Genomic DNA, 14,410 nt, shown 5'->3' with positions numbered 1-14,410 from the left:
AATTAGCTTTACACAAACTAGGCTTGTATCATATAATATTACGATCATTTTTTTTAAAATAGCAACATATGAAATTACAATTACTGCACGTCATGTAAATAAATGTCCTTTCCTATCTCTGTGCTATAACTTGACGTAGTAACACTTTACATGCCACAGTACTTGATAACCTAAAAAAAGAGGATTTTCAAACTTACCGATAAATCCATTTCTCTGAATCCTCTAGGGGACACTGGAGTCCTATACAGTAGGGGTGTGAAGCTTGCAACCGGAGGTGTGGCACAATCTAAAATTAGCATTGTCTGCACAGCCGGATCCTCCCCCTTCACACCCCTCCTCCCTCAGTTTGGAAAATTTGACTGAGAGAATAGGACATGATACTAGACCACCTGGCGAGGAACCGAACCGTACATCAAATCAAACAGCACCCAAGAAACTCTTACCGAAAAAAAACTAACGCTGTTTGCACGAACTGTTTGAACAAGAACTTTGACACAGCAGGTTGACAGCATTGAGGCGGGCGTCCAGTGTCCCCTAGAGGATTCAGAGAAATGGATTCCAAGCGAACTTTTTAATAGCCTGTACAATACGCCCAGACCATGTTCCCATGGCCTTGTTGATCCAAGCACAGACGATCGCAGGTCTCTGTGCTGCACCTGCTGCTACGAAAATTGACTTTAAAGGATGCCTTAGATTTAAAGTCGTTACATTAGGAATTGGGAAAATTGTCCTCTCCGACAACCGTCCTAGGAACGAATCCACTACAGGTGGAGTCTCCCACTTATCCATTACACCCTTAGGTAGGGGATAAGTTACTTGAAACCCTTTTCGGAAATTGAAAGCGTGTGTCAGGTTGTTTCCAAGCCTCCTCCATTTGAGATTTGAGGGATGTAGGAATGGGAAAACTGCAGAATGCGGCTTTTGGGATTCGAACAATTCGAATTCTACTGGCTCCTTTACTTTTTCTGCTTTAAAGTTTAGGATCTCCGTCACCGCTTCAATTAAAGAATCAAGACCCGAGATTGCCGTGTCTTCTCTGGGAATTCGGCGTCTAGGTTAGATTCAATTAACTCACCTAATAGGAAGAGATCTTTTAACTGCCCTGCGCACAATTGTTTCTGCTTGTGCGGGCGGCGTTAACCTGATGAGAAAATCCTCCATCGTCTTTGAGAATCCCGCAGCCTATTCCGATTGCTGCTTGCGTGATTCCGCCATCTCCTTGGAGATTCTATTTGTAAGGTTGTGATCTTAGCCATAGCATTGCTCTCAGGTGGAGCGTCCTTGTCTTAGCAGGAATCGCCCACCCCGTAGCTGCCAACCCACGTGCCTTTCCTGTTACTTTTCGTACAAACAGAACAGGCCTTGGAGGCTTGGTTGGTGCTTTAGACATGCTGTTTAAACCCCTTACTAGGTAATTACGCAGCGCTTTCCCCCTTTAAACTAGGAAGAGAAAGACTGTGAGAAATGACGGAAGCGACGGTTCCATTACACCTTTCGGATTCGGCTGGAATTACATAAAAGGATCAGGACAAAAAATAAAGTTATAATAAAGAATTTAAAAACAAAATAAAAACACCAGCCGTCTTGCCCCACTCTCACACCCAACTGTATTCAGTTGTTATGTTGGGGTTGACGTTCAATTGCTTCCTCATATTTTCTTCAGGATCCTTGTCATGGAAGTCCTTTGAAAATATAAATATAAAATTGAATGATGAAAATACAGGAGATCCCTTTTAGCATCTCCCTATATAATGTTCAACAGCAGAGGGAGCCTGAATTAATGTAGGGGCCCCACCCCCTGAGCTAATTGGCTGACTTCCTTAGGGAGGGAGTAACCCCCCCTGTAACTAACTTTGCGCCAAAACTGTATTTCTAAATGGCCGCCATTCAAATTATGAGGTAACATCCATATGTGTACCCAGTACCTAATAGATATTAGGGGGCCGCTATTAAATAAACCTCTTTATTGCTGCTCTGCTACCAGCCTCCTCCATTTTAACAAACTCGGATCCGGCTGTCTGTGGGGCGCTGCGTGCAGTGGATCCGCCCCCCACAGCGTGTGTAACTGAGAAGCGCCCGACACTCGCTGCCCCCGTCTACGCATAGCGGTGCTTTCCCCGCCGTCCTCCGGAGCGCAGCTCTATCTGTAAATGAGCTGTGCGCTCCGGCTGGCCCGCCCTCTGCTCTGAAATGGCTCCGGGCAGCGCATCTGCTAGTTAAACGGGAGCTATGTGCGGCGCTTCTGATCTCCCCACAGTTTAACAGGGGAGGCCAGTGTCCACTGTCAGGGCACTTTACTATCACTTAAGGAGGGTTTTTAGGCTGAGGGATCTTTAGGCTAAGGGATCTCATATACGACCAGTACTTACAGATGCTGATCTCCTGTAGAGAGATGCAAGGGATCTTGTCTCTCAAAATCATCTTGGCTTTGTCCCCCATTTCATTAGTGGACGCAGCACTATTCTTAAACCTGAACTTTGTCCCTCTTTCATTAGGGGGACGCAGAATTTTTTATTTTTTTTCTCCGTCTGGTAAAGCCTGCACCCCCTTTCATTTAGGTGGGATCGGGCATTTACCATCTTTTCCTTTAAAAACCTGCACCCTCCCTTTAGTTAGGGGGGATTGGGCCAGTCATAAATGACTAAATAAATAAATAAATCTTCATGGAGCAGGAGCTCCCTTCTGTGCCTTTTACCTCCTTGGAACAATTTTCCAAACTGAGGGAGGAGGGATGTGAATGGGGAGGAGCCGGCTGTGCAGACAATGCTAATTTTAGATTGTGTCACACCTCCGGTTGCAAGCTTCACACCCCTACTGTATAGGACTCCAGTGGTCCCTAGTGGATGAAAGAGAAAGTAAATTCTCCTCTGCTAAGGTCTATATACAACATACACATTGTAAAAATAAGAATTTACTTACCGATAATTCTATTTCTCGGAGTCCGTAGTGGATGCTGGGGTTCCTGAAAGGACCATGGGGAATAGCGGCTCCGCAGGAGACAGGGCACAAAAGTAAAGCTTTCCGATCAGGTGGTGTGCACTGGCTCCTCCCCCTATGACCCTCCTCCAAGCCAGTTAGGTACTGTGCCCTGACGAGCGTACACAATAAGGGAGGAATTTTGAATCCCGGGTAAGACTCATACCAGCCACACCAATCACACCGTACAACTTGTGATCTAAACCCAGTTAACAGTATGATAACAGCGGAGCCTCTGAAAAGATGGCTCACAACAATAATAACCCGATTTTTGTAACTATGTACAAGTATTGCAGATAATCCGCACTTGGGATGGGCGCCCAGCATCCACTACGGACTCCGAGAAATAGAATTATCGGTAAGTAAATTCTTATTTTCTCTATCGTCCTAGTGGATGCTGGGGTTCCTGAAAGGACCATGGGGATTATACCAAAGCTCCCAAACGGGCGGGAGAGTGCGGATGACTCTGCAGCACCGAATGAGAGAACTCCAGGTCCTCCTTAGCCAGGGTATCAAATTTGTAGAATTTAGCAAACGTGTTTGCCCCTGACCAAGTAGCTGCTCGGCAAAGTTGTAAAGCCGAGACCCCTCGGGCAGCCGCCCAAGATGAGCCCACCTTCCTTGTGGAATGGGCATTTACATATTTTGGCTGTGGCAGGCCTGCCACAGAATGTGCAAGCTGAATTGTATTACACATCCAACTAGCAATAGTCTGCTTAGAAGCAAGAGCACCCAGTTTGTTGGGTGCATACAGGATAACAGCAAGTCAGTTTTCTTGACTCCAGCCGTCCTGGAACATATTTTCAGGGCCCTGACAACATCTAGCAACTTGGAGTCCTCCAAGTCCCTAGTAGGTGCAAGGCACCACAATAAGCTGGTTCAGGTGAAACACTGACACCACCTTAGGGAGAGAACTGGGGACGAGTCCGCAGCTCTGCCCTGTCCGAATGGACAAACAGATATGGGCTTTTTTGAGAAAAAACCACCAATTTGACACTCGCCTGGTCCAGGCCAGGGCCAAGAGCATGGTCACTTTTCATGTGAGATGCTTCAAATCCACAGATTTGACTGGTTTTAAACCAATGTGATTTGAGGAATCCCAGAACTACGTTGAGATCCCACAGTGCCACTGGAGGCACAAAAGGGGGTTGTATATGCAATACTCCCTTGACAAACTTCTGGACTTCAGGAACTGAAGCCAATTCTTTCTGGAAGAAAATCGACAGGGCCGAAATTTGAACCTTAATGGACCCCAATTTGAGGCCCATAGACACTCCTGTTTGCAGGAAATGCAGGAAACGACAGAGTTGAAATTTCTTTGTGGGGCCTTCCTGGCCTCACACCACGCAACATATTTTCGCCACATGTGGTGATAATGTTGTGCGGTCACCTCCTTTCTGGCTTTGACCAGGGTAGGAATGACCTCTTCCGGAATGCCTTTTTCCCTTAGGATCCGGCTTTCCACCGCCATGCCGACAAACGCAGCTGCGGTAAGTCTTGGAACAGACATGGTACTTGCTGAAGCAAGTCCCTTCTTAGCGGCAGAGGCCATAAGACCTCTGTAAGCATCTCTTGAAGTTCCGGGTACCAAGTCCTTCTTGGCCAATCCGGAGCCATGAGTATAGTTCTTACTCCTCTACGTCTTATAATTCTCAGCACCTTAGGTATGAGAAGCAGAGGAGGGAACACATACACCGACTGGTACACCCACGGTGTTACCAGAACGTCCACAGCTATTGCCTGAGGGTCTCTTGACCTGGTGCAATACCTGTCCCGTTTTTTGTTCAGACGGGACGCCATCATGTCCACCTTTGGTATTTCCCAACGGTTTACAATCATGTGGAAAAAACTTCCCGATGAAGTTTCCACTCTCCCGGGTGGAGGTCGTGCCTGCTGAGGAAGTCTGCTTCCCAGTTTCCATTCCCGGGATGAAACACTGCTGACAGTGCTATCACATGATTTTCCGCCCAGCGAAAAGTCCTTGCAGTTTTTGCCATTGCCCTCCTGCTTCTTGTGTCGCACTGTCTGTTTACGTGGGCGACTGCCGTGATGTTTTTCCCACTGGATCAATACCGGCTGACCTTGAAGCAGAGGTCTTGCTAAGCTTAGAGCATTATAAATTTACCCTTAGCTCCAGTATATTTATGTGGAGAAAAGTCTCCAGACTTGATCACACTCCCTGGAAATTTTTTCCTTGTGTGACTGCTCCCCAGCCTCTCGGGCTGGGCTCCGTGGTCACCAGCATCCAATCCTGAATGCCGAATCTGCGGCCCTCTAGAAGATGAGCACTCTATAACCACCACAGGAGAGACACCCTTGTCCTTGGATATAGGGTTATCCGCTGATGCATCTGAAGATGCGATCCGGACCATTTGTCCAGCAGATCCCACTGAAAAGTTCTTGCGTGAAATCTGCCGAATGGAATTGCTTCGTAGGAAGCCACCATTTTTACCAGGACCCTTGTGCAATGATGCACTGTTTTTAGGAGGTTCCTGACTAGCCCGGATAACTCCCTGGCTTTCTCTTCCGGGAGAAACACCTTTTTCTGGACTGTGTCCAGAATCATCCCTAGGCACAGCAGACGTGTCGTCGGGATCAGCTGCGATTTTGGAATATTTAGAATCCACCCGTGCTGTTGTAGCAGTATCCGAGATAGTGCTACTCCGACCTCCAACTGTTCCCTGGACTATGCCCTTATCAGGAGATCGTCCAAGTAAGGGATAATTAAGACGCCTTTTCTTCGAAGAAGAATCATCATTTCGGCCATTACCTTGGTAAAGACCCGGGGTGCCGTGGACAATCCAAACGGCAGCGTCTGAAACTGATAGTGACAGTTCTGCACCACGAACCTGAGGTACCCTTAGTGAGAAGGGCAAATTTGGGACATAGAGGTAAGCATCCCTGATGTCCCGGGACACTATATAGTCCCCTTCTTCCTGGTTCGTTATCACTGCTCTGAGTGACTCCATCTTGATTTGAACCTTTGTAAGTGTTCAAAAAATTTTTTAGAATAAGTCTCACCTAGCCTTCTGGCTTCAGTACCACAATATAGTGTGGAATAATACCCCTTTTCTTGTAGTAGGAGGGGTAATTTAATTATCACCTGCTGGGAATACAGCTTGTGAATTTTTTCCCATACTGCCTCCTTGTCGGAGGGAGACCTTGGTAAAGCAGACTTCAGGAGCCTGCGAAGGGGAAACGTCTCGACATTCCAATCTGTACCCCTGGGATACTACTGGTAGGATCCAGGGGTCCTGTACGGTCTCAGCGCCATGCTGAGAACTTGTCAGAAGCGGTGGAACGCTTCTGTTCCTGGGAATGGGCTGCCTGCTGCAGTCTTCTTCCCTTTCCTCTATCCCTGGGCAGATATGATCTTATAGGGACGAAAGGACTGAGGCTGAAAAGACGGTGTCTTTTTCTGCAGAGATGTGACTTAGGGTAAAAACGGCGGATTTTCCAGCAGTTGCCGTGGCCACCAGGTCCGATGGACCGACCCCAAATAACTCCTCTTCCTTTATACGGCAATACACCTTTGTGCCGTTTGGAATCTGCATCACCTGACCACTGTCGTGTCCATAACATCTTCTGGCAGATATGGACATCGCATTTACTCTTGATGCCAGAGTGCAAATATCCCTCTGTGCATCTCGCATATATAGAAATGCATCCTTTAAATGCTCTATAGTCAATAAAATACTGTCCCTGTCAAGGGTATCAATATTTTTAGTCAGGGAATCCGACCAAGCCACCCCAGCTCTGCACATCCAGGCTGAGGCGATCGCTGGTCGCAGTATAACACCAGTATGTGTGTATATACTTTTTATGATATTTTCCAGCCTCCTGTCAGCTGGTCCTTGAGGACGGCCCTATCTATAGACGGTACCGCCACTTGTTTTGATAAGCGTGTGAGCGCCTTATCCACCCTAAGGGGTGTTTCCCAACGCGCCCTAACTTCTGGCGGGAAAGGGTATACCGCCCATAATTTTCTATCGGGGGGAACCCACGCATCATCACACACTTTATTTAATTTATCTGATTCAGGAAAAACTACGGTAGTTTTTTCACATCCCACATAATACCCTCTTTTGTGGTACTTGTAGTATCAGAAATATGTAACACCTCCTTCATTGCCTTTAACGTGTGGCCCTAATAAGGAATACGTTTGTTTATTCACCGTCGACACTGGATTCAGTGTCCCTGTCTGTGTCTGTGTCGACCGACTAAAGTAAACGGGCGTTTTAAAAACCCTTGACGGTGTTTTTGAGACGTCTGGACCGGTACTAATTGTTTGTCGGCCGTCTCATGTCGTCAACCGACCTTGCAGCGTGTTGACATTATCACGTAATTCCCTAAATAAGCCATCCATTCCGGTGTCGACTCCCTAGAGAGTGACATCACCATTACAGGCAATTGCTCCGCCTCCTCACCAACATCGTCCTCATACATGTCGACACACACGTACCGACACACAGCACACACACAGGGAATGCTCTGATAGAGGACAGGACCCACTAGCCCTTTGGAGAGACAGAGGGAGAGTTTACCAGCACACACCAAAAACGCTATAATTATATAGGGACAACCTTATATAAGTGTTTTCCCTTATAGCATCTTTTTTATATATTTCTAACGCCAAATTAGTGCCCCCCCTCTCTGTTTTAACCCTGTTTCTGTAGTGCAGTGCAGGGGAGAGCCTGGGAGCCTTCCCTCCAGCCTTTCTGTGAGGGAAAATGGCGCTGTGTGCTGAGGAGATAGGCCCCGCCCCTTTTTCGGCGGCCTCGTCTCCCGCTCTTAACGGATTCTGGCAGGGGTTAAATATCTCCATATAGCCTCCGGAGGCTATATGTGAGGTATTTTTAGCCAAAATAGGTATTCATTTGCCTCCCAGGGCGCCCCCCTCCCAGCGCCCTGCACCCTCAGTGACTGCCGTGTGAAGTGTGCTGAGAGGAAAATGGCGCACAGCTGCAGTGCTGTGCGCTACCTTTAGAAGACTGAGGAGTCTTCTGCCGCCGATTCTGGACCTCTTCTTACTTCAGCATCTGCAAGGGGGCCGGCGGCAAGGCTCCGGTGACCATCCAGGCTGTACCTGTGATCGTCCCTCTGGAGCTGATGTCCAGTAGCCAAGAAGCCAATCCATCCTGCACGCAGGTGAGTTCACTTCTTCTCCCCTAAGTCCCTCGTTGCAGTGATCCTGTTGCCAGCAGGACTCACTGTAAAATAAAAAACCTAAGCTAAACTTTTCTAAGCAGCTCTTTAGGAGAGCCACCTAGATTGCACCCTTCTCGGCCGGGCACAAAAATCTAACTGGCTTGGAGGAGGGTCATAGGGGGAGGAGCCAGTGCACACCACCTGATCGGAAAGCTTTACTTTTGTGCCCTGTCTCCTGCGGAGCCGCTATTCCCCATGGTCCTTTCAGGAACCCCAGCATCCACTAGGACGATAGAGAAAAGGGAGTTGCACCTACTAGCTATATGTACTGTACGCAGCTGTTGTGGCTCTGGCCGCTAGTCAGGTGTGATACTCACCACAATGATGACAATGTCCAGACAGTTCCAGAGGCTGCGGAAGTAGTGCAGGCGATGAATGCGGATCTCCAGGAATTCCTCCACCATGTAATACAGGATGAAGAAGCAGAATGCTATCTCACAGGCAGCCAAGAAATAGTCAAACACGGAAACATAGTGGATCAGCTTTACGGTCTGAAACTGTAGGGACGTGACTAGCCCACCAGTTGCTGGGAACTCCACCAACAACCTAAATGAGACAGAGGTTAGCATCACACACTGTTCATACCCACCTCAAAGGCAACAGAACAGAAGGAAAGTAATCAGAAGATGCATCTAAAAACAAATAAGAATTAAAATGACAAAGGACAAACATCAATTTGTTCATTTTCTTCATTACATTTAGATTAATCAAAATAATATACATTGGGCGGGATTCAATTCTTTTCACCCCTTTCCACACTCGTTCTGTTTCTGCCCTCAAGGACATTGTATCATTATTTCAGCACGCTACCCCCGGAGTAGTGAGGCACCCAACCCTTTACCCAATAAACCTGATTACTATGGGCGCAATATGCGTGATAACGGAGATCATTTCAGAAAGTAAATTGGGCGTGAAATATCATTTGAATCTCACACATTGTGTAATAAAATGTAATTAAATGTAAAAATACTGTTCTCTATGGTTTTGATCAGTGCCTATAAAATAGTAACAGCAGACCTGACATCTAGAGTATTAATAGATGTAAAATGTCATATCCATCAAAGTTGTATTACATCTCTATTCATCTTAATCCAGATTACTCCAGAATGTAAAATCTTCACAATAAAGGGAAATACCTGAAAACGCAGAAGAGATTAATATTTGCATTGTACACTGTAAAATCAATAAAGACTGCGCGGGTGCCTCTGTCCAACCACAGGTTATTCTTCAGGGTTGCAATCTGAGCAGCAGCCTCCTCTCTGCTCCTTGAGAGGTCCAAGTAATACCCAGCTCCACTGTAGGTGGAAATAAGACCCCACTGACTGCTGCCGTTTAGATTCTTTTCTGTGGTGTAGGTCCATCTGTAGAGACAAGACATAGGAGTATAGAATGACAATCATACAGTAAATTGTAGAATACTCTCTGTGGAACATAGGGCCTGATTCAGAGTTGCATGTGCAGCTGCAATTTTGTACGTAGCGGACTAGAGAAAATTTCTCAGATGCCATCTTGGGAATAGAGTTGCTCATATCTGCTGTTAATGTACAAAAGCGGAAAAACACTGGGAAAATCGGGCACACCATCAACCCTCCGAGCAACCCTATGCTGTCTCCATTACCTCTCCATTCTCAGTGGCAGACTATGGCAAGCCAAGAAAACAGTCACGACACACCTGCATTTTTCTAGCCACCCCACATTATCTCCACCCAAACACAGACTACCTGCCACTTAAGCTGGATACACACTGGTCGATTTGTCGGCTGTTCAACTGAACGGCTGATATATTGTGGGCGCGTTGGCGGGTGTGTACCAGCAATATGTCTGTAAACGACGTTCCTAGTGTGTACCCAGCATAACTTTGTATGGGTTGGATATGGGTGACTGGCGTTTGGGTTTTAGAATGCCGGCAGGGGATAAGGCGGGTGATTTGCAGTACCAAACTGCAAACCCTAAACTATTATAGCCCATGTCATAGGCTTTATCATCATAAATAATTGTCAGGGCATAGTTATCCTTTTTTTTCCCTGTAAATCCTTTAATACATCTGCTAGACATCTGTTCCAAGCACCTTCCTTTCTTTTCAGTAGTAAATGTTATAACATCACCTGTTGCCCTCCACTAGTCTGAGAGAAAGTAACCATGCTTGTGGAATTAACTTATTCTGCATGAGCTCCATAGAACTCAAACCATATAAAACACTAAGTTCAACTAAGTGTTAGAATAGTAATACGGTTTTATAAAATCAAACGGCAAAATCGGTGCTGCCAGAGAGGCTAGTTTCCAGACAACTATGGCTAGTTTGCAAAACCAGCAGATATTTTTATTTTTAAAAACGAAAAATATGTGGCTTTGGTTGTGTGTCAGGAACATGCAGTAAGTGGCAGATTCCTCCCTGACTTGTATAAATGCTAAATACTGCACAATAGCTGTGGAAGAGAAGACACGTGGTTACATCAGTATTGATAATGCAGATCAACATTTACACTTAAAAAAATAAATAAATAAAAATCATAAGATTATTGTAATAGGTTTTGAGTAAAATTAGAAGTTACACTTTGTTACTATTTTTTTGGGATGGTTTGGTAGGAATGCTATATAATTGTTTAAGGCATTCATTTTTGAGGTGTTAAAGATTATCCATGGGTGGATGGTGAAATAAACAGAAAGAGCGCATGGAAAGTCAGAGGTACATACGCTGTTCCAATGCGTAATCCAAAAGGGGCAGTATCTTCATTCCTGACAGAATACATGTCATAGCAGTCCTTTATTTCATCCCTCAGGTCTTCTGGTACGGTGCAGGACCCATTTTTTATCCTGAGTTGGCGAAGACGCGGTAACCCAAGTAGCAGGTTCTCATAATAGATAAAGCTTTGATTTTCTGCCACAGTCCTGTTGTTGTACCACATGTCCCAGTATAAACCATTTAAAAGGGGGCCTTCTGCAAACTGCAACAGAAAGAAAAATAGACTCAAAAGAGAAAACTGAAAAAGGAGGTATTCAATTTCACCTGTATGTATAACTCTTCGCTGAGAGGACATTGACATGTACATTTGTTATCTGCATAAACATTTGAATACACTTTACTTCAAACAAATATTGCTGCTCAATACAGCTGGGTATGAAATAACAGCCTGTGATCTCCCTGTGGCAGGCACCTCTCTCAAACACAGCCTATCATGACTAGGGTTACCACCTCATCCCTTTAATTCTGGAACACACATTAATTACACATCTTCTGTGGCTGATAAAAACCAGGTGAAATGGAGTCTAGAAGTCAGCCAGCCACAGAACCTGTGTAATTAATGGGTGGAACTCAATATACCGGCTGTTGGGATCCTGGCCGCCGGTATACAGACAACTATTCTCCCTCTGGGAGGGTCCATGACACCCCTGGATGGAGAATAAGTAGCGTGAGCAGCAGCATGGTGTGTAATAACAGGAATACCCCCCCCCCCCCCCTTCTGCTGCCAGAAGGTAAGAGCGGCAGTGGATAGGGAAAATTATGAACTACAGGAGTTATGTTATGTGGGGGACAAATTTGTTAAAGTTAAGGGGTCACACAAAACCCACAGATCACTGCCCACCATGATTGGGGTCACCCCCTCAAGGCGCTCAGTAAGAACATTGCTTTAGCGCCAGGAGAACAAGTTTGCTGTCATGTCCCAATATTGGCACGTACATGCTTTCTAGGTAAAGAGAGTAAAAACAGGCCAGACACGGGATAAGGCTCTCCCAGACTAAAGGGGTATCACAACATTGGGATGCGAAAAACAGTCATTTTTCACACTTTTCCCCTCCCCAATGTTTCATCGATATTTTTTTTTCTTTCTTACAGGCTATCCAATTAGATCGCCTGTAAAAAAAATAAGATTTTACTTACCGGTAAATCTATTTCTCGTAGTCCGTAGAGGATGCTGGGACTCCGTAAGGACCATGGGGAATAGACAGGCTCCACAGCAGACTTGGGCACTTTAAGAAAGAATTTAGGTTCTGGTGTGCACTGGCTCCTCCCTCTATGCCCCTCCTCCAGACCTCAGTTAGAGAAACTGTGCCCGGAAGAGCTGACAGTACAAGGAAAGGATTTTGGTAATCCAGGGCAAGACTCATACCAGCCACACCAATCACACCGTATAACATGTGATAACAACCAGTTAACAGTATGACAAAAAAGAGAGCATCAGGTCCAACCCTGATTCAACCATAACTTAACCCTTATTGAAGCAATAACTCTTTACAAGTATTGCAGAAGAAGTCCGCACTTGGGACGGGCGCCCAGCATCCACTACGGACTACGAGAAGTAGATTTACCGGTAAGTAAAATCTTATTTTCTCTAACGTCCTAGTGGATGCTGGGGACTCCGTAAGGACCATGGGGATTATACCAAAGCTCCCAAACGGGCGGGTGAGTGCGGATGACTCTGCAGCACCGATTGAGCAAACACAAGGTCCTCCTCAGCCAGGGTATCAAACTTGTAGAACTTTGCAAAAGTGTTTGAACCTGACCAAGTAGCCGCTCGGCAAAGCTGTAATGCCGAGACCCCTCGGGCAGCCGCCCAAGAAGAGCCCACCTTCCTAGTGGAATGGGCCTTAACTGATTTTGGCAGCGGCAATCCAGCCGCAGAATGAGCCTGCTGAATCGTGTTACAGATACAGCGAGCAATAGTTTGCTTTGAAGCAGGAGCACCAAGCTTGTTGGAAGCATACAGGATAAACAAAGACTCTGTTTTCCTGACCCTAGCCGTTCTGGCTACATAAACCTTCAAAGCCCTGACCACATCAAGTAACTCGGAAACCTCCAAGTCAGTAGTAGCCACAGGCACCACAATAGGTTGGTTTATATGAAAGGATGAAACCACTTTCGGTAGGAATTGTGGACGGGTCCGCAATTCTGCTCTATCCGCATGGAAAACCAGATAGGGGCTTTTATGTGACAAAGCCGCCAACTCTGACACACGCCTAGCCGAAGCCAAGGCTAATAGCATGACCACCTTCCACGTGAGATATTTCAACTCCACCGTTTTGAGTGGTTCAAACCAGTGGGATTTCAGGAAACTCAACACCACGTTAAGATCCCAAGGTGCCACTGGAGGCACAAAAGGGGGCTGAATATGCAGTACTCCCTTTACAAACGTCTGAACTTCAGGCAGAGAAGCCAACTCTTTTTGAAAGAAAGTGGATAGGGCCGAAATCTGGACCTTAATGGAACCCAATTTTAATCCCAAATTCACTCCGGACTGTAGGAAGTGAAGGAAACGGCCCAGCTGGAATTCCTCCGTAGGAGCATTCCTGGCCTCACACCAAGCAACATATTTTCGCCATATACGGTGATAATGTTGAGCTGTCACGTCCTTCCTAGCCTTTATCAGCGTAGGAATGACCTCATCCGGAATGCCTTTCTCTGCTAGGATCCGGCGTTCAACCGCCATGCCGTCAAACGCAGCCGCGGTAGGTCTTGGAACAGACAGGGCCCCTGTTGCAACAAGTACTGTCTTAGAGGAAGAGGCCACGGGTCCTCTGTGAGCATTTCTTGCAGATCTGGATACCAAGTCCTTCGTGGCCAATCTGGAACAATGGTGGTCATTCAGAGTTGTTCGCTCGGTAATTTTCTTAGCATCGCAGCGATTTTCCGCTAATTGCGCATGCGCAATGTTCGCACTGCGACTGCGCCAAGTAAATTTGCTATGCAGTTAGGAATTTTACTCACGGCATTACAAGGTTTTTTCATCGTTCTGGTGATCGTAATGTGATTGACAGGAAGTGGGTGTTTCTGGGCGGAAACTGCCCGTTTTATGGGAGTGTGTGAAAAAACGCTACCGTTTCTGGGAAAAACGGAGGAGTGTCTGGGCGAACGCTGGGTATGTTTGTGACGTCAAACCAGGAACGACAAGCACTGAACTGATCGCACTGGAAGAGTAAGTCTCGAGCTACTCAGAAACTGCTAAGTAATTTCTATTCGCAATTTTGAGAACCTTTCGTTCGCAATTTTGATAAGCTAAGATTCACTCCCAGTAGGCGGCGGCTTAGCGTGTGCAATGCTGCTAAAAGCAGCTTGCGAGCGAACAACTCGGAATGAGGGCCAATGAGTATTGTTCTCACTCCTCTTCTTCTTATTATCCTCAGCACCTTGGGTATGAGAGGAAGAGGAGGAAATACATAGACCGACTGGAACACCCACGGTGTCACCAGGGCGTCTACAGCTATCGCCTGAGGGTGTCTTGACCTGGCG

At 46.3% G+C, this 14,410-nt stretch overlaps 1 protein-coding gene across 2 annotated transcripts in view; it reads right to left on the bottom strand.

The window, feature by feature from the left end:
- The window catches only part of PKD2 (polycystin 2, transient receptor potential cation channel), a 208,337-nt gene that overhangs the window by 72,318 nt on the left and 121,609 nt on the right, over window positions 1–14,410 (bottom strand). For both annotated transcript variants that reach the window (XM_063916973.1, XM_063916982.1), the window contains exons 4-6: window positions 10,879–11,129; window positions 9,321–9,545; window positions 8,502–8,730 (exon numbers count right to left, since the gene is read on the bottom strand). In XM_063916973.1, the coding sequence (XP_063773043.1) occupies window positions 8,502–8,730; window positions 9,321–9,545; window positions 10,879–11,129 (705 nt within the window). The remainder of the gene's footprint in view (window positions 1–8,501; window positions 8,731–9,320; window positions 9,546–10,878; window positions 11,130–14,410) is intronic.

Source organism: Pseudophryne corroboree, chromosome 1 (genome assembly GCF_028390025.1).
Source record: "Pseudophryne corroboree isolate aPseCor3 chromosome 1, aPseCor3.hap2, whole genome shotgun sequence".
NCBI lineage: Eukaryota > Metazoa > Chordata > Amphibia > Anura > Myobatrachidae > Pseudophryne > Pseudophryne corroboree.
Note: the sequence above shows the minus strand (reverse complement) of the source record. Positions and strands in the feature narration are given on the sequence as shown.